At 46.7% G+C, this 24,585-nt stretch overlaps 1 protein-coding gene across 24 annotated transcripts in view; it reads left to right on the plus strand.

Moving 5' to 3' along the window:
• Positions 1-24,585, plus strand: part of ARHGEF25 (Rho guanine nucleotide exchange factor 25) — an 86,690-nt gene that overhangs the window by 55,404 nt on the left and 6,701 nt on the right. For 14 of the 24 annotated variants that reach the window (XM_088662820.1, XM_088662826.1, XM_035102581.3 and 11 more), the window contains 12 exons: positions 1,307-1,620; positions 7,726-7,803; positions 9,170-9,297; positions 9,821-9,887; positions 14,602-14,705; positions 15,109-15,178; positions 16,515-16,604; positions 18,138-18,230; positions 20,040-20,090; positions 20,514-20,591; positions 22,294-22,488; positions 23,293-23,473. In XM_088662820.1, the coding sequence (XP_088518946.1) occupies positions 1,307-1,620; positions 7,726-7,803; positions 9,170-9,297; positions 9,821-9,887; positions 14,602-14,705; positions 15,109-15,178; positions 16,515-16,604; positions 18,138-18,230; positions 20,040-20,090; positions 20,514-20,591; positions 22,294-22,488; positions 23,293-23,473 (1,449 nt within the window). Of the gene's footprint in view, positions 1-1,306; positions 1,621-7,725; positions 7,804-9,169; positions 9,298-9,820; positions 9,888-14,601; positions 14,706-15,108; positions 15,179-16,514; positions 16,605-18,137; positions 18,246-20,039; positions 20,091-20,513; positions 20,592-22,293; positions 22,489-23,292; positions 23,474-24,585 lie in introns of all 24 variants that reach the window. The other 10 variants (XM_060272162.2, XM_088662818.1, XM_088662812.1 and 7 more) reach the window with 1 other exon arrangement.

The following is a 24,585-nucleotide window of genomic DNA, read 5'->3' on the forward strand; positions in this document are numbered from 1 at the left end:
AGGGCTACGATCTGGAGAGGCTCACAGTACAGCAGTCTTGGGGGTATGTGTGTGTATTGGATTGTTTGCTTGTTTTTGTTGTAGTTTTTATCATGTATTTTGTGCTTTTATATTGTATTTATTTGTTGTGAACTGCTCTGAGATCTGTAGCTGAAGGGCAGTATGCATATTTAATAAACAATAATTTTCTGAAGCTAAGGGGGTCTGGGTCTGATCAGTACCTTGATTTAGACTGCCTGGGAATCCCAGGCAGGTCAGGAAATAAAAGTACTGTAATAGCAAAGGTCTTCTACAGGCTTGCTGTCTGAGATCCATTTTACTAGAAATATCAGGGGCCTGAATCTGGGAGTTTCTGCCTGCAAATAATGTGTTTTCATCCCTGAGCTATGGCCTGCTCCTTCTAACGCCTTGGATCTCAGGTGGAGCACTTCAGGTCAATGAGGTCCTCCAAGCCTCTCCAATGCAGCCTCTCCCAGGCCACACTTGCCCCTGGTCCTTCTGTAGACCCTCTTCAGTTGCTTTTGCATGTCCAGAATTGTCAGGATGCTGTCAGCGGCTCCTGGCTGGTTGCCCAGGAAAGTATAAGACAAGAAAATGTTTCTTACATGTTTTTTATTTCAGTCTTTACAGAGAGAGGCTATAGAACCCAGCCTCTTGGTTAATGGCATTGTCCCGAGTGAATGAGGTGTCTTCATTCGTCGTCATCATCACCTCCCCTATGGGTGCTCCTATGTGCCCTCTGTCTTTGAGCTCTTTGCTCTCCTACTTTTAAGGCTCACCGGGTTCTGGGAGATGGAGGGTCTGGAATGCTTTCAATGATATGTCAGCCAGGTGTTGCTCCGGCTCTCCCATGGTTTCCCAGCTTTTCCCCTCATCTGCCTCTGAGCTGTGACCTCCCTCAAACCACTGTCTATCCTTTCTTCCTCCTCCTCCATGGAAGGCTCAGGATGGGGAGGCCACCTCCACCATTCCTCCTCCGCCCAGTCCCTGACAGAATGTGCCATTGAACTGTAATGACAACCAGGCTTGCCTGGTTGGAGTGAGATGGGTGGATATGGAGTGTAGCTTACTGTGCAAAGTTAAGAGTTGCATGTGCCATTGAGAGGATGCCTGTGAGGGCTGCAAAGTGTTCCGTGCCCTGCCTTGTGCATGCATTTGGGAGGAAGGGTTTCCAGACCAAAGGGTGTGCCTTCGTCTGGGAAGCCTCGAGACCAGCCTCCTTCCCCTTTCCAGATTTGTGTGTGCTTTGAGTACGTTACAAAATCCGTCCATGTACTCACTGGTTGTGCCTGTCCTCTTCCTGCAGATCCTTACTCCATCGCAGGCAGCGATGGCAGCCTCTCTGCCTCCGTGGCTTCCATCCAGCCACAGGCATCCAGCAGCTCAGCTCCCAGCTCCCCCGCCTCCCGCCACTCGGTCAGCACCCTCAAGAAATGGCTGACCAACCCCGTGCGCAAGCTAAGTGCTGGCGGGCTACCTCGGGGCGAACGCCCACTCAGGAAACAAGATGGCCGGGCTCGGCGGCATGGGCGTCAGGAAGATCGTAAGAGCATCGACTTGGGCCTTCTGGGGCAAACAGAGGGGCCCTTTGCTGTCCCGCCGCAGGAGTCGGTAGGCACGGTGAGAGCAGAAAAATGCAGAGCTAGAAGCTATCTTGTTTCCCTTCTGGACTAGCTACCCACAAGCCCCCTGCAGATGAGTTTTGGTAACTGAGACAGAAACATGCCAGAAGCAGGGGGGCTAACATCCTACATAAGTATGCCCATAGAGCAGTGTCCATCAGCTTCCACCAAACTAGACATGCTATCTGATGGGAGTGGCAGGCAAAAACATCTGGAGGGTGTTCCGAGTTGGCAGAGGCTGTCACAAAGCAAACAGAGCACCTCTCTGTGGTGCAGTGGGTCAGTGTCTCTGGCCATTAACCAGAAGGGTTTGAGCCCACCCAGCGCTGTGGGCAGGTTTCCTGCATTGCAGGGGGTTGGACCAGATGACCTTTGTGCTCCCTTCCAGCTCTACAATTCTATGATATCATAGGACAAGTAAGTCAAGTCACGTGATGTAAGAGAAGACCACCACCATAATCTGCCCAAGGGAGCAGGGGGGAGGAAAATTGCAAGGCCAAATGTGGTCATTGGGGAAATCCTGAACATGAGCAGAACTCATTGACAACACCCATCACTGAATTGTCCGAAGGAATATGTAAAATGACCTCTGCGCCATCCAGCATTCTTGCTTCATTGCAGCTTTTCTTTATGTCCGCAATATATTGTGTATGTGTGTGTGAAGGAGAGGGTGTGGGTTTCTCCTTTCTCATCCCAGCTGGTAACTACTGAAGCACCAGAGCTATTGCACTTTCCCCTGCATGAATCTCCCCTGGTTACTAATTCTCCCCTGCAACTTCACCCCTCTCCTGCAGAGAGGTCACTGAATTTCATTTTAATATGGAACCAGGCTGGGGAATGTGAAGGTCTGTTCTGTAAAGCTTGGTTGGCACTGTGTACCTAGCAGCAGCACTTAGCTCTGGCACTGCAAATTGGGTTGTCAACTTGGTGTCCCCCAGATAATGGGAGTTGTAGTGCACAACATCTGGATGGCACCACGTTGACTAGCCCTGCTGTAGACGCAGTTGTAGGGGGAACAGGAGGGGAAGCCAAAGGTCCATAGTACCTATTAGACCTTTTGCTGTTTGTGGGCTGAAAAAACAATCTCTCTTCCTCTCCCCCATTTTATAATTTGCTTGTCTCTGTACTGTGATAGACGATGTGGGTGTCCTCTGACATACTGTATCTTCATAGCTGCCAAGTCCGGATCGTAAAGATCCGGGATCCGCAGCGCGCGCATGACCGGAAGTTGCGTGACGCAACTTCTGGTGGTGCTTCGCCCTTCTATGGGCACCAGAAAATGGCGGCGCCAGCGCCGGAAGTCGCTTCCGCGCATGACCGGAAACACGTAAAAGCGACTTCCGGCGCCGGCGCCGCCATTTTCTGATGCCCATAGAAGGGCAAACCGCAACCGGAAGTCGCGTCACACAACTTCTGGTCATGCGCGGAAGCGACTTCCGGCGCCGGCGCAGCCATTTTCTGGTGCCCATAGAAGGGCAAAGCGGCACCAGAAAAATGGCCGCCAGGAAGAAGCAAATTAAAGGGACAATGCCGGGATTTTCCGCCAAACGGGAGACCGCCGGGAAACGGTAAGAAAAAAGGGGTTTTCCCGGCGGATACGGGATACTTGGCAGCTATGTGTATCTTTGAAGCACATCCTTTCTCCAAAAGAATTCTGGGCAATGTAGTTTGCCTCTTGCAGAGTTGCCGTTCCCAGCAAGAACAACCTACAGTTTTGAGGGAAAGAACGTGCTCCAAATATAAAGGTTTTGTGTGTGTCGCAGCCACAGCCTGATTTCTTTCCTCATCTGGCACCAGATGAGGAAAAAACAAAAAATGCTTCTGGGCCCACCTGAAAGTGCTTTCTAGTGATATCCTCATATAAACAACAAAATACAGTGGTCCCTCGACTTACGAAGTACTTGAAATTCCGTGTTACGAATGAAAAAAAATGGCCGCATGCTTACATTTTTTTCGACATCCGAAAGGAAAACCGTTGCGGTTTAGATGGGGTTTACTCGACTTACGAATTTTTTCGTTTCCGATGCATTCCTATGGGGAAACCGCTTTTTTAACTTACAAACTTTTCAACCTACGAATGTGCATTCGGAACAGATTAAATTCGTAAGTCGAGGGACCACTGTAAAGTTAATCCAAAGGATTGCCTTTTCTAATACGAGACTACCTTTCTAAGGCGATCTTAAACGGAAGTTATCTTGTGCGTAGCAACGGTCCCTGAAATATTTGGTTGGAAGCAAAGTGAGGGCCTTTCTGGTAGCTGCACCCAAACTTTGGTAACTCCTAAGGGAAGCCTTCCTGAACACCTTATTTTGTCCCCCCCCCCAGTGTAAATTCCATTTATAACCCTTTTTGTTAAGGGTTTTGTTTATTTTGTTGGAAGCTGGTTGTTTTTATCAGGTTCCTTTGGATGACATTTAGAAATCTCTGCTGCTGCTGGGTTTTTTTGGGGGGGGGGGTTAGTTTTTTAAGGTGTTGGTTTTTTCTTTCATTGTTTTACCTGATAGTTATTGGACTCTTTTTGAGTAAAGTGAGGATATAAATCAGAACACCCATACGCAAACCCTAAACACCCTATTTTTTCAGTTTTTGACATAAATTTTCTAAGTTTACATGACTAGTGTCTGTTCCATTTCCTTGTTACCACCACCCCATTGAGCCTTTTTGCTTTAAAACCAAACACCATCAAGATACTTAAAATCCCAAATAATGAAAAGAGAATAGATGGTGCATAATTAAGCAGTTGCACTTGATTTACATAATTCTGATTGAAGGATTTAAGTATCCCAGTGGGAAATTTTGGATTTTTAAAGAGTACTGGAGGAGGCAGAATAAACAGTTCTGATTACTCTTAAAGGCTAATATTACTTTACAGTGGTACCTCTACTTATGAATAACTCTACTTACGAATGTTTCTACTTATGAATGGAGCTCCGTCCGCCATCTTGGATGCGGTTTAGATAGGATTTTTTCTACTTACGAATTTTTAGATAGGATTTTTTCTACTTACGAATTTTTCCTCCCAATGCATTCCTATGGGATTCGACTTACAATTTTTTTCGACTTACAAATGTGTGTTCGGAACGCATTAAATTCGTAAGTAGAGGTACCACTGTATTCTTGCTGCCTTAGGGTCAAACTACATGAGGGGAGGGTTTAACCCCTCCCATGCCTCTCCCAGGACATTTTGCCCCTCTGCAGGGCTTACTTCAAGCTGTCAAACCCAGCGGGGGGTGGAATAAATAAAAAATGGTCAGGGAGGGGTTAATTGGTGGGTAGGGGAAAACATGCCTTGCCCACCCACCAGCTGTCCCCTGCAGATTTCCCTACCCATGTATATAGGCAAAGGAAAAAACATAATAATAATAATAATAATAATAATAATAATAATAATAATTTATTTATACCCTGCCCATCTGGCTGGGTTTCCCCACCCACTCTGGGCAGCTTCCAACAAAATATTAAATACCATAGTCTGTCAAACATTAAAAGCTTCCCTAAACAGGGCTGCCTTCAGATGTCTTCTAAAAGTCTGGTAGTTGTTTTTCTCTTTGACCTCTGGTGGGAGTGTGTTCCACAGGGCGGGTGCCACCACCGAGAAGGCCCTCTGCCTGGTTCCCTGTAACTTGGCTTCTCGCAGTGAGGGAACCGCCAGAAGGCCCTTGGCACTGGACCTCAGTGTCCGGGCAGAACGATGGGGGTGGAGACACTCCTTCAGGTATACTGGGCCAAGGCCATTTAGGGCTGTAAAGGTCAGCACCAACACTTTGAATTGTGCCCAGAAAGGTAAAGGTAAAGGGACCCCTGACCATTAGGTCTAGTCGTGACCGACTGGGGTTGCGGCGCTCATCTTGCGTTATTGGCCGAGGGAGCCGGCGTACAGCTTCCGGGTCATGTGGCCAGCATAACAAAGCCGCTTCTGGCAAACCAGAGCAGCACATGGAAACGCTGTTTACCTTCCCGCTTGGAGAGGTACTGTCAGGGGGACTCCCTACAGGGACCCTCCCCCAGTCATCCTGACCAGCACTTCGCCCAGTGACAGCACAAGCAGCGAGTCAGGAGGAGGGAATGAGGAATGGAGCGGAGTGGAGAGGGGGCTCCAAAACGTATCAAAGCCTCAACATTGACCAAGCTGGCCAGAAGAGGAAGGGCAGCACAGGATAGTGTCGGAGCCTCAGCAACGCTCCAGCCAAGGGACGGGAGAAGGAACGCAGCCCCTTCTGGCACCCACATTGGGTCATGCACCCAGACGTAGGGCAAGGGGGTGGCGTTTTGGGGTTCCCAGACTATTATGCTGGCGCAAAAGCAGACAAGCGCCATTGCCGGGTTCTGAATCAGACTAGGCAGTCATGTTTTCTGATGTCTCTGCACTGTAAAAAGTATGCACAATAAAGCTCTTAAAGACAGAGCAGACTGGAGCGTCTTGCTGCAACAATCCCCTGACAGGTACCTACAGTATTTATCTACATGCACTTTGACGTGCTTTCGAACTGCTAGGTTGGCAGGAGCTGGGCCCGAGCAACGGGAGCTCACCCCATCGCAGGGATTCAAACCGCCGACCTTCTGATCAGCAAGCCCTAGGCTCAGTGGTTTAACCCACAGCGCCACCTGCGTCCCAGAAATGTACTGGGAGCCAATGTAGGTCTCGGCGGCTGCTCCCAGTCACCAGTCTAGCTGCCGCATTCTGGATTAGTTGTAATTTCCAGGTCACCTTCAAAGATAGCCCCACATAGAGCACATTGTGGTAGTCCAAGTGGGAGATAACTAGAGCATGCACCACTCTGGTGAGACAGTCCACGGGCAGATAGGGTCTCAGCCTGCGTACCCGAAGAAGCTGGTAGACAGCTGCCCTGGACACAGAATTGACCTGCGCCTCCATCGACAGCTGCACAATTAGGAGCCTTGTGCACTGGCCTTCAGAAGGTGAGGGGCTGTTCGAATTTTGCTATACAGTGGTACCTCTGGTTAAGAACTTAATTCGTTCTGGAGGTCTGTTCTTAACGTGAAACTGTTCTTAACCTGAGGTACCACTTTCGCTAATGGGGCCTCACACCGCAGCGGCACCATTTCTGTTCTCATCCTGAAGTAAAGTTCTTAACCCGAGGTACTATTTCTGGGTTAGCAGAGTCTGTAACCTGAAGCGTCTGTAACCTGAAGCGTCTGTAACCTGAAGCGTCTGTAACCCAAGGTACCACTGTACACATTTGTGGAAAGGTGCTAACAGTGGGAACTCTGGTTTGATCTGTAAGTAGTACGGACTGGCAAATGCTTACAGTAGTGGCTGGTCCAGTAGAGCCGGGCAGGCACTGCTGCACCAACCTCACTTTGCTCTTACCACTTGTCTGCCTTTTTACTTATTCCAAAGAGCGGCACTGGCTGTTGGCTTCATCCTCCTTAGGGCTCATCCAGACTTCCTTTCCTGCTAGGCTTCTAGGTCTGACCTTCAAAGCTCCACATCCCAGCAGTTTTTGTTGTTGTCACCATCCTGGTGCTTTCCCCGGGAAAGTCCTTGTTTTACCACTGAATCAGAGCAAACAACAATCATAGTTTGCTCTGATTTAGTGGTAAAATGCAGGTTTTCTCCGGGAAAGATCAGGGTGAAAAAAGAGGGGCTGCTCAGAAATGGATATTTAAAGCACAGGCCTGTGCCTGGATAGTGTGGCACAAAAGAAAGCACCACACCTCCGCTTGGCCCTTGCCTAGAGCAGGTCCAAGGGGTTTTCCACTTGACCCACACTTTCTAGGAACAGGTCTGAGCGGCTGCCCCCCCCCAAACAGCAGGACCTAAGGAACCATGGATAAGCCCCTGGTCTCAGTATTGGGTCGTGCACAACTGAGCAAGAGAGAAGGATGGGGAGAAAATGAGAATTACGTAGTTAGCTCTGCCTGTCATTGACTCTGGCACCTCCTACTGTTAGCTTCCATGCCTTCTGCCCTAACACTACGAACAGGGTATTTGGATGGCAGGTTCTAGTAATGCAGTTCTCATAGGATGACTGATGATTTGGACAGGGATTGTGGGGGGGGGGAGAGAGAATTCCCTGTGGCCCCTGGAAGGCTGAGCTGGGCTGCCACCCTTGTCTAACATTCTTCTCTTGCATTACAGGATAGCACTGCTCATCTCCCAGACGTTTCCCTGTTCTCCAGCCAGCTAGAAGGGGATGGCTCAGGAAAACACACCCAGGTGAGCTGGAGGGTGAGGGATGGGAGCAAAGTAGGAAGCAACGTTGTCTTGCACCAGGTTGAGGAGGCAACAATCCTCCCTCTTCTCCATGGGACCCCAGAGAGGCCTACAGTAGCTATGTGTCCTGCTTTACAGAGAACAGCTCTCTATTTTGAAGGTGGGGGAGCAGTCCTATGTTTGAAAGTGTTCTCTTTCTGAGGGCTTCCCAGTCCATGTCTAATTGAAGGGCAAAAGACCATAAAAGGGGATAAAGCAGAGGCCTTGAAGTTGCCCATCAAATGTTATCAGCTCCTGGTCAGCAGACACTACCAGCGATTTTCCTCTTGCCCCACTTCTTTCCCAGGCAAATGCCAGTCCAGAGAAATCCCAAATTGCTGTTTGCTGTGATTGAATGCTAAAGAGTGGTTTTTTGGGGGGTGGCGGGAGCAGCAAACGTGGAAGTGTGGAGAGGGGCACACAAGTCACTTTATGTCTTCCCCACCATGGTGAGATGGACTGTATTTCCACAAACAATTTCATGCAAATTGGTGTCCTTTTTTGTGATGCAAATCTTTTGGGGGCTGGGTTGTGTGTGTGCAACACATAGCTGGCCATCCTAGAACATGCCAGTCAAAGCACCAGATTGTTTTAATGCTAGCAAAAATAGCAAGATGGAAAATGCTGCAGATTTCAACACAAACGGATTAAAAATAAAAACAACTGTGGAATGTGGTACAGTTAATGAAAATGACTTTTTTGAGTATGACTCGGAAAAGAGGATGAAATCAAGTAACTATGAAAACAAATGGCATGTGCTGATAAATTTTTGGAATTGATTGGAGGATTATGAAGACACATTGCTTGGTTCTTCACGGTTCTGTAAATGAATGCATTTGAATGGTTTGTTTCTTTCCAATGTAGAGGCAGTATATAGGGCTACATAGCTGGTGTGTGTGTGTGTGTGTGTGTGTGTGTGTGTGTGTGTGTGTGTGTGTGCATTTTGAATAAAACAAACCAATGAGAATATGTTTAGGTGAATGTTATTTGACTTGCTGTTTATTTGAAATGCTTTCCTCCAAAACTAGTTTTCAGCTCTATTTCAGGCACTTAATCAGTCAATCATTTCCAAAAACAGGATATCTGCTCCAAATTGGAGAAGTGTTCCAGGATCTATGATCAACATTCTTTCCTTCCCCCGATCTTTCAGAGCATCATGTGTTGTGAGTGAGCTTAGGGGAAATAGAAGATCCTGCTACACCTTCTTGGCCCACGCAATATATTTTGAGTCTCATCCTGGGTCCCCAGTGCCCCTTTCGCCAGTTAATCCACCCAATGTGAAATGTTCTAAGATGTTATAGGCTCTTCTCCCCCCCTTCTCTCATGGCAGGACCCTGACTCTTCTCTGCTCCTTAGTGACCCTCCAAACCCTGAGCCCACTTCAGACCCTCCTGTGCCACCCCCAGCCTCTGAGGAACAGGAAGAGGAGGAGAGGCTCAGTGCCTTAGAAAAGAGTATGTAAGTGATTTCTCTTGTGCACCAGCTTCCAGGCAGCAGTGGGAAGGGCAGGGGGAGGTGAAGCTGGGGAGAGCAGATGCACAGACCTGGTGGGTACCAAAACCCACCCACAAACACAGACACTATTTCACAAGTTTAGCAGATTCAGGGCCCTGGCGCCAAGTGTGTTGAACACACGCCCCATAAAAGGTAGGCAGCTGTATGCCTCATTTTCTCACTGCACACATTCTGTGTTTGTGGAGTGGCCCCTGGCTGTCTGCATATTCAAGCCTAAAGATCTATTGAGTATGACGGGTGAACAATGGCCGCATAATGTTGTCCTGGTGGTATGCCTGCTCCCTCTGTAACGTTGAGCAGCTTGCTGGCAGGGGCCTTCCTGTGGGTTAGGCATGGGCCTGTGCTGAGGAGCCTGGCAGCATGCCTGTGGCACTGAAAAGGGAGATTGGAGGGGGAAATAGAAGGGAAGGGGGTCACACAGTGAGGTTCCTTCCCCTCAGACATTGCTACTTCCTCTCGCCTGCAGGTTTGTTCTCAGGGAGTTGATTGAGACGGAGAAGATGTACGTGGAAGACCTGGGCCAGATTGTGGAGGTGCCAACATCCACTCCATTTTAGGCACTGATTCCCCTCTGTCCACCAATGGGGCCGTCTCCAGATTTTTGTGGGACATTGGGCAAGAACCTGCCTGTCTTCCAGTGAGAGAGCACACTGCTTGCTGCTCACCTCTGTGTTTCTTGATCCGACCTCCCCGTTGTTGTCCTAAGAACCTAGGAAGGAAAGGTGGATTAAGGATCAGGATCAATCCCAAGAGCCCACAGTGGGCTTTCTATGGATCCAAGCCCCCTGGGCTGCTGGCTCTTGCCACATCCCACCAGTCTGTTCCATATGCTGGTATTTTAGTAGTTCTATGCCCCACCCTTTCTGAAAGAAATAAGAGCCCCAGTGGCCACTGGGGGAACTCACTGTGTTTCCACCCTTGCCCATACAGTGTTCCTTCTGGTATCCAAACCCACTGGTATCTTCTGTGAACAGAAATCACCCTGCTTTTCACACACTGCTGCCCAAATGACTTTTGCCTGGCAGCAACATTGACCACTGACATTAATGTTAGGCAGAGTTTAATCTGAAAAAAGTATTTGGACCCAGTAAGTATCTTAGGCTTCTTGCTCTTCCTTTTTTTGTTTTAAAAACAAGGGAAGATCAATGTGACATTTAACTAAGTTTCCGTCAGTGTATACTAAGGGGACCTAACTAAGGGCTCACCCACACTCAAGTTTGTCCCATGATTTCTAGTCACATATTGTAGAAATTATTTCCATAACTTGATTTTACATGGATAAATAGTCCCCCTTATTTGAGCTGAACTTGCTGTCAATCAATAACAATGACGGAAGATTTTAAAAAATTGAAAGATGTTCCAGTAGCACCTTAAAGACCAACTAAGTATAAGCTTTCTAGGTATGAACTTTCGTGTGTATACACACTTCTTCAAATACTCTGAGCAGAGGTCACTACAACCTTATAACTGTTGATGACTGTTAATGATGGCAGTTGGTTCCACAGAGAAAGGCAAGGGATTTTTAAAGGGATAGATGACCAAAATTAGCTTTAGCATGTATAATGGGACATGAATCCAATATCTCTATTCAGACCAGGTCTCTCCATAGTTTTTAGTTTGGTAATGAGTTGTAATTCAGCAACTTCTCTTTCAAGTGTATATCTAAAATTCTTTTGGAATAAGACAGCTACTTTAAGATCTTGTATAGAATGTCCTGGGAGACTGAAGTGCTCTCCTATTGGTTTCCCTGTTTTATGATTCCTGATGGCAGAAAAAACAGAAAAACAAAAAAAACTCTCTAATCTTTACAACTACTGAAAAAACTGGGAGGGGGGACACTCTCTAATCTTTACAATCTGAGACCAGGAATCATAAAAGTTTGACTCATTCTGTGTAGCTAGACACACAAGAGGAAGCTACCAGCAGGTTGGAAGAACTGCAGGCTTTGCAAGAAGTTAAAAAAAATATTCAGGGAGAAAAAACTTGGAGAGGGGGGTTGTCCAAAAAAAAAAAAAAGCTCAGTGAGGACTGGGCATGCTCTTTGGGCATTGAGTATTGACTGGCTGACAGTTGGTGTAAGATGGCAAACTGATGGGGGAAAGGGAATGGAATAGAAGTGGGCCTGGCTGGCAGGCAGGCACCCTGAACATCCCATTGCCCATCCCACTTGAGTTCAAATACTGAACTAGCTCTTTCATTGCTTCTACTAACTAAACTAGTCAGCTTTCTGTTCTGACTTCAAGATCTATTTGCTGGGTGGCCTCAATCAATTTAGACTTCATTTCTGTATGGGTTGTAGGTTTTTCATAATTTTTTAGCTCCTTAAATTGCATTTTCGTTTGTTGCCGAGATTCTTTCAGAACTTTCCAAAATTGCTTTGGATTTCACTATCCTTAACAATTCTCCACCTTGGTCACTTAACTCTTTACCCCCCCCCCCCCCGGTGCCACAGAAGTTTAGAAAAAGACAGCAGCTCTGGTTCTTATACGGATCTTTTGGAGGCTCCTCTGTAGAAGGGTCCATCTATCTTGACTGCTAAATATCCTTAAAAGCCTTTGGTGAAAGTATTTGCCCAATCTCTTTCTGAAAAGCCAAAGATACAAATCTCCACTGGCCTACCTGTAGCCTATATACAGAGAATGAGAGAGATGTTTGCTGATGATTCCAAAGAATTCCAAAAGATTGGTGAGACAAAACCTCCCTTTGCAAAAGCCTTGTTTATACTTCATTTCCTAAATTTTTATTTACTCATTCATTTTAAAAACTGGATGAGGAGAGAAGCAGGGAAACCTCTCGAAGTAAGAGTGTGAGAATCCTTAATGTGCTTTTGGGGTGGGATGGGAGAGGGGAGGTTGTCCTCAGTCCAGGCTTAAGATCAGTTGGGGGTCTGGGGTCCAAGGGCAGGAGCCTGGTGTTCTGGAGGGGGCTGTGAATGCTCTGAGGATTAATGGTGGGGAAAACATCCTTAGCATTGGTCTTATGTTCACAAAGTTGTGTGAACAGGGTTCCTCTCATGCAACAGAACCTCCTTTTCTCTTCCCACATGCCTCCAAAATCTGGTTCGAAAGATCCTCAAACCCTCTGGAGCAGATTTTGAAGGGGCTGCAGGGAAAGGGAGGGGGAAGTTGCATTGTCCAAGTGGAAGTCTTGTTATGCAAGCAGAAAGGTAGCAAAGGTAACCCTCTGTATTTAACTGTTTTAGCCTTAATGATGCTTTCCAGCAGTGTACCTGGGACAGGGCTGCCATTTCCCGAATCTTCCCTTCCTCCCTAGTTCCTTTTTAAAAGACTAGAAAGATATTGACTGCCTTCCAAGTCTTCTCTGTAAGGAGGCTAATATAATAGTTCAGCAGTTCTTCATTTGTTCTTTAAGAACTATTGGGTGAATGCCACCTGGCCGGAAAACCTTGTTCCTTCTTAATGTTTTTACTTGGTTGTAAGACAGACTGATTCAGCCTTGAGTACCCTTCCAGCATGTTTTGAAGACTGAAGCAAACAATTCCTTCTGTTTCTCTGCAATTTCTCTGTCTTCCAAAAAGGTCTTGTTTTGCTTCCTTGCCATATAAAGGTCCCCCTGCCTCTTTCTGGTTTTCTGCTTCTAGCATCTTTAAAGAAATAATGTATTGATATCTCCAGCAGTTTGTGCTTGATGTTCCTTTTGTATCTTGTATCTGTGTCTTGGTTTGCTCATTTGTGCTCCTCCTTCATTTGGGCAACTGTTCCTCCTTTAACGAAAATAGTTTTGCCTTTTATAGTCTCTTTGGCTTTGCTGTTTGACTGTGTTGGATTACTGTTGAGCTTGTTTGTGCTTTTTTGCTCATCCGTGGTACATATTTTATTTGAGCCTTTATTGTTACATATTTAATATGACTTGCTATGTCAACCTTATTTTTCCATTTTGAGCATGCCTCTTACTCAAAATCAGGCCACCAGCCATTTCAACCATTTCTGCCACCTAGCTTCTCCTGGTTAAGCCATCCCAAATTATGCAGAAACTCAAGATTCCCCACCCCAACCCTATAACCCAAAACAGTGGGCGGGGCGGGCGGGGAGGAACCAATGCCAGTCAGTGTGAAATGGGGAGAATAACCACTGCACTCTAGTACATTGATTTAAATTAAAATAATTTGTTGCAGGCTCATTCTAATTCAATTGCCAAAATAAATGCAATGTGCCAACCACAATGTCCGCAAGACAGAAAAATTCAATGCCCTGTGCTCACCAATTTGTTCTCAAGCTAGGAAAATCAGGGTCCAACCTGCCAGCCTAGGAAATAAATGCAACCATGGTCACCTGGAGCAAAATTACTGCTTTAACTGAAAAGTGAAGAAATACTGGCTGCCCATTGGTCGGTAGAAGGAGATGGGGGAAAGGTAGCAGGACAGCACTGCTTCCCTGGCTTGTCAATCATCCCAGCATTTTTCTTTCTTTCTAGAGTTGGCCAAAATATTGGAAGGCAGGAGCAGATTTGCTTTTTACTGACCACGTCAGTAGAATTCTGCCTCCACTCTTTCCCCTATATCTCCATAAATGAAAGGGCTGGAGACTTTTTTTTAAAGGGGGGGGGAGATGCTGAAAATTCAGGGAAGAGCCCTTGGGTAGGGCTCATCCACACAGGAGCATAATGTTGCTAAGGACCTGAGATACTGGGTTTCAGAACAAATGATGTAAGCTGAGCAACTTTAAATTGGATTTCCGTAATACATATTGGGTGCCGATTTGGGGTTTAATTGCATCTAATGCAATGGCCCTCTTTTCAGCTCTGCAAGGCAGTGGTTTTTCAAGTGTTCAGCTTTTTTGTGGCCAAACACCTGATGGGGTTGCAGAAGAGTTGGGAGGGTGTGTTCTAGGCTAGGCTCTCTGTGCAGAGCTGCTCCATCGCCCTTCCTTGTGGACTGGATGCACCAAAAGTCTTCTGCAGCTGTTCAGGTCAGGGGGGAAATCTGGTTAATGGCAAGCTGTCTGTTGGGGAAGCTTGTCTGCCATTGCTGTGATGTTCCTCGTGGAATCCCTGATCAGCTTCTGAAGAATGCCAGGGTTCCCCTGAGCACAGTTGGAAAGCCATTGCTTCCTCTGCAATTGCCAGGCCACAGCGCTTTACACCAGGGTCCTGTCAATCTTCTGCACTCTTCTGGGCACTAACTTAGCCCAGACACATTAACCTTAATGCCACCACCCTAGCTCTGCCTCCATGGCCTTAAAGAGGAGGCAGGCAACCTTCTCTAGCCTGCTCTTCTGACTTCTGCAGGGCTACATGGTGACCATGAATGCCCGTGGTATCCCAGAGGACATGAAGGGCAAGGACAAGATAATCTTTGGGAACATCCACCAGATCTATGACTGGCACAAAGAGTAAGTAAGCACCTATTCCTGGGTGCAGGTCATGCATTGGCTATGGAAACCTCACAATGGGGCCCGAACGTGATGTGGCAAGGGACGCCTTTTGTTGACGGCTGGTAGTGACTCCTCTTGGATTACCTGGCCCAGGTGCTTGTGGCCAGTGTGGAACAGACAAGATGAGGGGGAGCAGCAGTGGTCCACCATCATTGGGAATTGGTGGGTGGCTGCTCTCCTCCTGTACCCAACCACCCACTGTCCAATCCTGAAAGAGGTCAAAGTAGGTTTGAGCCCTCCATGGGAAACATTTGAAGTAGAGTCCATGGGATGCAGTGCAAGAGGAGGAATGGCTGGGAAGCAAGATATCTTGTCCTGCAGATCTCACACTCTTTCTGTTCCCTCTTATCCCTGATCCCAGTTATTTACTCAAGCAGCTGGAGAAGTGTCTGGAGGACCCTGATCTTCTGGCTGAACTGTTCATAAAGCACGTGAGTCCCTGGCATTGCTAAATAAGAACAGAAGAGCTGTCAAGCTGAGCCACAATGGGTGGTGGATAAATGAACAGGGCTCCGTGATATTCTAGGCACAGGAGGTGACAGTGGTATCAATCCTCTGTTGTTCATCCCAAATGCATGTTTCCTTTGAACACAGGGGCTTTTCATTGAGCTAGAAGTACTGTAAGCTGTTTGCAGACTTCTGCTTTTACCTCTAGGATTGTTTGTGATACAAACCCAGATTCCAAATGAAATGATATAACTACAAAAGTAATGAAGGGGAGGTTTGTTGTGAAGGGAAAAGCAGCTTACCTTTTTGTTAATTAGGTGATTGCTAATTGGCCCAAAACATGTCAAGAAAATTGTGCAGTTTACTAGGCTGGAGCATAAGGTCAAGGCTCTGATGGAAAAAATCTATACTTTTTTTCTTGAATGAGATAGAGAGGAAGGATGTACACTGGGTTTTTTTAAAAAAAGTTTTAAAAATATCATCATCAACAATCCTGACATGGAGGAACATTGTTGTATGAGAACAGATAGGCTTGTACTATTATTATTTGTAAAGTGCTACATGGTGAATAATTTCAGGTTCCAGGAGGCCCCCCTAACTATTCTGTCCTTGATTTTATATTGTGTTTATTAGTGGTCTGCCTAGAAATGAGATGCTCCCATTGCCATCTCCTGCATTTTCTGGCTCTATTTTGTCAAACTTTGATGAAGTGATCTATGAAAGTTTATTAAGCCATATTTGTTAGCCTGTTAAGGTGCCCTAAGAGTCTTCATTGGTTCTGAGGCAACAGATTTAACAGGGCTGCCTCCTCTGGAATTTATTCATATGTCAGAATAAATATTGTTGTTGGAAGGTTGCTTTAAAAAGACAACCTGTTTAAGAGATGACTTCACACATCTAACAAAATAGACTCTAGCCATGGAAAGCTTTTCCCAAAATAATTTTGCAGTACTATCCTTACAGCAGAATCCTTCAACACAGCTACCAGTTTCAGTGTGTTCCTTGGAGCTTGACTGCCCTAGTAAGTATTCTTAGGATCGCAGCCTTGGTAGCCTTGAAGATACTGCAGGGCTCTGCATTAATTCTTGTAAATAAGTCATAGTCATGCATATCCAGATAAATAGATATGAAGTGTGCCTATTTTGTACTTGGAGTACCTGTATCCTGTGGTAAGATGAAGCACTCATCAGAGCTGAGCAGGGATTTGAACCTGCCTCTTTGACATACCTTCCCTAGAATCAAGTCGCAGTGCCGGCAAGAATACACACTTTAGATTTTGCCCCAAGTATTCTGCTGAATTGTTCCCCTGTTGTTTTTCAGGAGCGCCGTTTGCACATGTACGTTGTTTACTGTCAGAACAAACCCAAATCTGAGCATATTGTGTCCGAGTTCATTGACAACTACTTTGAGGTAAGGGGCCAGGTGATTTGCTGCAGCCTTGTTGTCTCTGCCGCCTCACTCCCTGAAGCTTCTGCCAATGGCTTGTCTTGTCCTTGACTGCATATATGCAATACCTTCAGAGTGCGTTTGAAGGACATTCTTACCCTTCAAAGAATTCTGGGAGCTATAATTTATCGCTCACAGTGTTGTAGTTCCTGGCAAACCACAGCACCCAGAATTCTTTGAAGGGGGAAATGTGCTTTGAACATTCTTTGAAGGTATAGTCTCACTCCTGCTAGAATCCTCCTGCCTCCTTTTTTTCCTTCACTGCCCCCTGCCCCCCCCCCAGGGCTCATTCATTCAAAGCTGTACTCCAAACACGAGTAAAGATGCAAAATTGCCTTTTCTCTATTGGATTATTGGGCCAATATTGGCTCTTCTTTTTGGCAACAGGTGTCTCTCAGAGGGTCAGATAGAGGTCTTTCTGAATCTTGCTACTTGAGATCATTTATATTATTATTATATTACATTTATATACCAGGCAGGGATGAAACTGTCAGCGTACAAGCAGTCACGTAGGAAGGGGGGTGCAGTGGGTGCGGACTGCTCTGTGTGTCATCACTGAAGGGGGGGTGACAAAATGGCAAAAATACATGTTTTTGAAAAATACCTTTAAAGCACATTTTCCCCCTAAAAGAATTATGGGCACTGCAGTTTACCCCTTTCAGAGTTATATAATAATCTTTATTGCGTTCCAACGACCCATAGATATAGAATGAAATACAGACTCATATAGACAACCCCCCAGGGAAGGGAGACCGAAGTGTTATTTGTCATGGGTATGTTGATCTTTGATTCATATGACTACTGATATAAACTTTGCCATGGCCACTGTGATATCGTTGGACTTTTCCAGAAGATATTTGATATAGTAGGCTTCGGATTGACCCGGCCGATTTGCCAATAGTGGTTTAATCAATAGTTCCCTCGCTTGGTCATATTGTCCGCAATGCAATAAAATATGCCTCATGCAGTCGACATCCTGAGAGCACACACAGATCCTATTTTGATAAGGGATACCTCTCAGCCTGCCATTTAACACTTCTGATGGAAATACATTTAATCTGGCTTTGGTGAAAAGGTATGTTGGTACAGACAAATTTCTAAGATATGCAGGTGTCTGAAAATCGAACCCATAGTGGATTCCTACTGCTAATGGGCCACAGATAACATGAGATTGAGATCACTATGTTATATGTCCCTTTCAGTGTTACAATTCCCAGAAAACTTTATCAGACTGCAGTGCCCAGAATCCCGTGAAGGGGTGTGCGTGCTTTAAATATACCTTAAAGTTACAGTGTGTACACAGCCTGGTGAGACTTGACGCATAGGATAAAGGGAAGGGATCTGAGGTCTTTCTGGGAAGATGAGTGGGGTGCTTTGGGAGAAACAGGAAGATTTGGAGGTGTCCTGATAGAGTGAGCAGGAATTTAATAGGCATGATTGATCTCCCATGCACAGATCCACAGGGTCCGATCTGCTGCTTTGTTCTCTCCTTTCCAGGAACTGAAGCAGGAACTGGGGCACCGCTTGCAGCTCAATGACTTGCTCATCAAACCCGTACAGCGGATCATGAAATACCAGCTGCTGCTCAAGGTGCTAACGTGGGAGGTGGAGTGTTGCTTTCCAAATCTAAGGCGTGTGTGTGTGTAGGGGGTGAGACCAACAAGTTCCTGACCTGTAGCTAAGCAGAGACAGCAGCCAATGTGTCTTCTGCTGGGTATGATATCTATAGTAGTCTTTGGCAGTGGGGACAAGTGCAGAACAGTGGTCTGTTTAATAATAATACCTTTATTGTCAATGTACAACCTGTGTACAATGAAATTAGCTGAGCCTCCCTCCCCTTCCACACTCAGTCTCATTGCACTCTGTGTGCTTGTCGCAGAACATACCAACCCCGAAAGTCAGTTGGACTATATTATTTTCCATTTTAAGGGAGAGATCCTGCAGGCTGAAGTCACCTGCAGGACAGCAAACCATCCCAATGTCACAAAAGGAGTAGCTGGGGTCTCTGTTGGCTGCCTAGCACCACCTAATGGGTAATGGATGTATTTACCTCCAGAGCTGGAACCAGGGTTAGGGCAGCTTCCAGTTTACATGGTAGTTGTCATATGAAGGCACTTGGTGGCTACAGTTCCTTGCAGAGTCCCACTTGCTCCCCATTTCCCCAAGCAATGAAAGGTTTGAAAGATAGCACTGCTAGGTTTAGTTCCCCTTGGAAGAAGAGAGCTCTTGAGACTTCAGGTTGTACCCAAAGTTGTCCATGCACAAGTGGAACAGACTCCTGCTTGCTTCACCTTACTCTGCTCCTTCCATGCATCCCCCCACACCCCCAAAATATGTTCTGGAAGATTGGGGGACAGATTTAGGGGGAATTGGGGGGGCTGTAGTGGGGGAGGAGGAGGATAAGGTGAAGTCCTGATGTGCAAGCAGAAGTCAGCTTATGCATAATACCTGCTTTATTTACAAATATGCAAGGAGGGCATCAGTGAAGGCAGGTGTGTTCCTATAAGCAGACAGCACAGTCTGAATCATCTATATATATAAAAATGTAAACTGGCCATGTGGGTGGGTCTCCACTTTTCTCTGAAACCACTTGACCAATTGCATTCAAATTTGGACACAACGTCTCAAGCGAATATGCGAGTGACCATATACAGTTCACGTAGACAGATTTCACACCTGGGCCAGGTAAAACCTCAAAAACCCCGTGTTCCGGAACTCACAACTCAGACGAAAGTGCATGCTGGGAAATAGACGCCAGAAGCTGCGTCTCCAAGGCCAGGGCAAGATCGTGACGTCACCTACCAACATTCTATAACTGCCACAAAAGCCATTCCTCCACAAAGCCCAACGCCAGTATCCTGCCCCTAGCCCCCCACATCCAACCGTCACAGACAGAGTGTGCCACGCTGACAACACGCCGAAAACCACCCCATGCCCCGCCGTTGCCTCCCCCCCCCAATGCCGAATACCTGACATACAGGCTGGGATACGCTGACACTGGCACTGGGGGAATCGCAGGGATGAGCCAGGGGGGTGGGCAGGGGGTGGGGGGAATCACAGGGGTGAGCCGAAGGGTGGGGGGAGGAGAGGTGCAGGGAGGGGACTGGGACCAGTCACAGGGATGTGCCGGAGGAGAGGGGAGGGGGAGTGATGGCTTATGGGTCGGGACAGGGTGGGGACAGTCAGAGGGATAAACTGGGGTGGGGGGGTGGGGGAGGCAGAATAGGTCATGGGTTGGGACAGTGTGGGGGGAGTCACAGGGATGAGCCATCAAGGTTGGTGGCCAACACTGCCACTTGGAGTTGGTTGCATGGCTTGGCTCCAGTGAAATCCCACTCACTCATCAAGGACTCCTACCAGTAAAGAATGCACTTGTTCATTTCCTCTTTTCCCTCCCAGGATTTCCTGAAATACTATGGCAAAGCTGGCAAGGACACAGAACAGCTGGAGGTAGGACTAGGAGGCACTTGTAGCTGTTGCTCCCCAGTCCCACCCTTATGTATGGACTGGATGTCATTACACTGCTGCTTGCAAACCAGGATCTGCAGAACTGTCCCACGAGGGTTACCACATGGTATGGGCATCTTTTCATTCTGGGTGTGCCTTGAGAGAGGGAGGAGAGGCTTCATTATGTTCCCGAGGCTGCACTCATAGCAGACAGGGGTCTTGAATCCATATCTCATAAGAGTGTTTACATGGAACTATGGCCCATCAGTCTAAATGGGGCAGGTTGTCCAGTGTTGTTTCACCTGCCCTGCATCTCCTGGGTTTGATGATGCTGGTGCTGCTCACCATGGGGGCGGGCACAGCCAGCCAGCCACCATGCCATTCTGGTCCACCGCTTTTGCCCGACTGCTTTCCTTTGCCTTTCAGAGAGCTGTGGAGGTGATGTGTTTTGTTCCTAAGCGCTGCAATGACATGATGAATGTGGGGCGTCTTCAGGGCTTTGAGGTAGGCCCTGGGAATCAATGGCTGGCTTGGAGATTCTACAGATCCCGTGGGAGCTAGGCTCTTAGCCCTGATTTTCCCAACTCTACTGCAGAAGGCACCTTCATTTTTTGCATTGGGGCCTTGAAATACATTTTTTGCATTGGGGCATTGAACCCAGGCCTTGGGCTGGTTAATATTCTATGGCCTTTTAAATGTGGGAGAGGGGGTTATTGTTTTATTTTTGTTTTAACTATTTTGTGCTTCTATCCTGTATTTTAATGTTGTGAACCGCCCTGAGATCTTCAGATAAAAGGCAGTATTATAATAATAATAATAATAATAATAATAATAATAATAATAATAATAATAGGCATTTTAAAATGAGGGTCCTCCACCTCTGTTCTGTGTATGTTGATCTGGGAATCGTGAGCTTAAAATAATAGGAATATGTGGGTAGAAAAAAGGTAAAGGTAAAGGGACCCCTGACCATTACGTCCAGTCGTGACCGACTCTGGGGTTGTGCGCTCATCTCGCATTATTGGCCGAGGGAGCCGGCGTATAGCTTCCAGGTCATGTGGCCAGCATGACAAAGCCGCTTCTGGCAAACCAGAGCAGCACATGGAAACGCCGTTTACCTTCCCGCTGTAGCGGTTCCTATTTATCTACTTGCATTTTGACGTGCTTTCGAACTGCTAGGTTGGCAGGAGCTGGGACCAAGCAACGGGAGCTCACCCCATCACAGGGATTTGAACTGCTGACCTTCTGATCAGCAAGCCCTAGGCTCAGTGGTTTAACCCACAGAGCCACCTGGGTCCCTTCATGTGGGTAGAAAAGGGAGAGGTAATTAAAAGAATTAGGTCTCAGGACCCTAGCACATCAGGGCGTGTTGAATTTTTCAGCTTTCAAATTCCAAAAATGAGGGGTACTGAAAAGTTGGAAACATGACTTGGAAATTCAAAAGATATTTTGGTTAAATTAATATAGTTTTGTTTAGTAATGAAAATGTGTGTAAAATTGCATAGAAATTATTAAAAACGATTGCCAAGTACTTGCATTTGTTTGTTTGTTTGTTAATTATTAAGCATTACATGACATTTTTGAAGGTAAAATAAAAAATTATTTGGCTTTCCGAAAACAGTGTACAGTAGACGTTTCAAGCCAAATGTTGCCCAGTCACAAAAATTATAGCAGATTTGAATTCCTCACACCCAGAAACATATTTTTAAGGCCCCTCACTGAAGCAATTTGCCCTAATCCACACCCCTTGTCCCACTGCTTTGTCCTGAGGAAAACTGCTCTTTTGTTGTTTTCTTTGGATTGCTGTTTGCCCTGATTTGAAGCTAAAGAGCGGCTTTCCCTGGGAAAGGAGTGGGGCAAGGGGGAAACCACTTGGCCCCCTCCTTTCTCGGCACGGCAGAAGCAGAAGTGTGGGCGAGCCCTCAGACATGTTGTGAAATATCATGTGGCACAGCCCTTCCTGGGAATGCACTGCTTGAAATGCAAGTGCACATTTCAGTGCTGCCTCAGATCTAAAAGAACCCAAACCTAAGCTTCTCCTTGGCAGGTTAGTTTTCTACAGGCAGGCAGTTTTTGAGATGGGTCAGAATTCAAAGGTGCAGTCCGTCATCTGCAAGTGGTAATTCTGAGTCTTCTGCTCTAAGAACAGGGCAGTTTTGTGCCTTCTCCCCAGCTGAGTAACCAGGATCCGCCCTCTCTTCTCCAGGGGAAACTGACTGCGCAGGGGAAGCTGCTGCAGCAGAACACCTTCTGGGTGACGGAGCAGGCAGGCGGGATCCTGGCCCGGGGCCGTGAGCGGCGCATCTTTCTCTTTGAGCAGATTGTCATCCTGAGTGAGACCCTGGAGCGGCGGCGCGGTCCATATGCCGCTCCAACATATGCCTTCAAGAGCAGCATCAAGGTATTACAGAGCTAATAGCAGAGAACTCAGGCAAGCCTGTATTCCCCTACCTATGGCTCTTTACCCCATGTTTCTGCGGTTGCGCTGTGCATCTGCAGAATGTAATCATGAGCACTGAATTTGGCATCCTGAGCGTCTATGCATGTGTTTAAATTTTATATGGCTAGAAATTGTGAGTGAAATTCAACGTGGTGGGCTATTGCAAACGTTCCGTCTGTGTAAGTATTTCAGCTTGTGAGACAGAACAACCCCCTTTTCTACCCCAATGCACGGTTACGGGGATTCTTCTGACTCCCCTCCTCAGAGCCAATTTTGGGGTGCGTGCAAGGGGAGGGAGGAGGCCCATTGCAAAAGGGCTTCCACTGATGGGCTCAGTAGCTGAATCCTACCTTATATAAATTTATAGCCTTATGGCTGTGAAGATAGGATCGAAAGTGTGGGGGTATTGCTTGGCGTAATCTCGGGAGCAGAGAGCAGGGGACTATAGTGCGAAGCAAGCAAATATGGAAATTAGCTGGCTTTCCATTCTTTGCTCAGGTTTCAGAATGTAGCTTTTCTTGGCACAAGAATATAGGCTGGCTTGGTGTGCAGAACTTGGTTATATCCAGAGAACCACATAATTTCTAGGACTTCATGAATGTGCAGATGTGCCCAAATCTGTTTACTAAATTAATTAATTAATACAGGCTCTTCCTTTTGCTTGACTGCACAGGCCCTCCCTGTTTGTCTGTTTTATTGCTAATATCTTCTTCTTTTCTTGCTTTTGAATGGTCATTACCTACCCACTATCCATCTCACTGCCAGGTCAGCTGTTTGGGCCTGGAGCCCTGCGTGGATAATGATCCCTGCAAATTTGCACTGATCTCTCGCGGCGCAGAACGGGGCACCATCCGTTACGTACTGCAGGCAGCAACGTCAGAGATTGCCCAGGCCTGGGTGGCTGACATCAGCCTCATCTTGGAGACGCAACGTGACTTCCTCAATGGTAGGGGGTTCAAAGAGATGGTCTGTTCCTAACTCGGGCACCCACTACCCTTTAAACAACAACCAGCCTTCTTCAAGGAGTGATGCCTCAATATTTCTTCATTTTCCTCACTCCTGGTCTGGATGGAATATGAAAGCTAAAATATTTCTACAATGCTTTGCAGAAGTATGGGAAACTTCAGCTCACTTCTAGATCAGGGGTCCCCGAGGCTCTTTTATGCAGCCCCCGGCTGCCGACTTCCGACCTGGAAAAGCAACAGAAATAGCTTGTGCACATGCACAAGCATCATTTCCGGTGTACTTCCAGGTTGGAGAAGGCTTCTGCACATGCGCACAAGCTATTTCCGGCACTTTCTAGGTCGGGAGTGTGTCAGAAATAGCGTTTGCGCATGCGCGCACACAGCTGCATGCTCTGCGCCCCCGCGCGCGCTCCCCCACCCTCTGGCCCACCACGCAATCAGCGCAGCAGGCATCCGGCCCGAAGCCAGGTAAGTTTGGGGACCCCTGTTCTAGATGGTGGAGCGGGGGTGGGGAATAGACAATTTTCAAAGAATAATGTGAATTAGAGGCTACTGCCTTTCAGTGAGTTTAAATACAGTTTGGCTCTTTCTGAGTGAAAGAAATGACCTAGCAATAGGTTTGCTTAAGTTTGCTTTAAGTTATTTCTAAAGTTATTTTCAAAATTGATCCCAAGTACAAAAAATAATAATTAAAGTGATAAACACCCCAATTCCATGCCACCCTATCATATCAGCAGGAATAAAACCATAATAAGGGCCCTGATATTTATTGAGTACTCATCCTGATTTGCTTGCACAAAGCTTATGCAGAGATTGGATTACATTTAGCTTTTTATTGAGTATTCATTCTGATTATTTGTGTGGGGGGATGTTAAATGTCAAGGACCATTTATTTGCTATGGTTTTGGAGCACTTTAATCCACTTTAAATGGTGCAAACCTACAGTTCTGGTATACAATTGAATCACTCCTGCAAAATCAGTAGGAATGTTCATTAAATAGGTCATCTGGAGGAACAATCCATTCTATGTCTGTCTCCTTCTATATACCAGCGCCCGACCCCCAGCTCTAATACTACATTACCATCTTCTCAC

Source organism: Zootoca vivipara, chromosome 2, assembly GCF_965207765.1.
Source record: "Zootoca vivipara chromosome 2, rZooViv2.hap1.1, whole genome shotgun sequence".
Taxonomy (NCBI): Eukaryota; Metazoa; Chordata; class Lepidosauria; order Squamata; family Lacertidae; genus Zootoca; species Zootoca vivipara.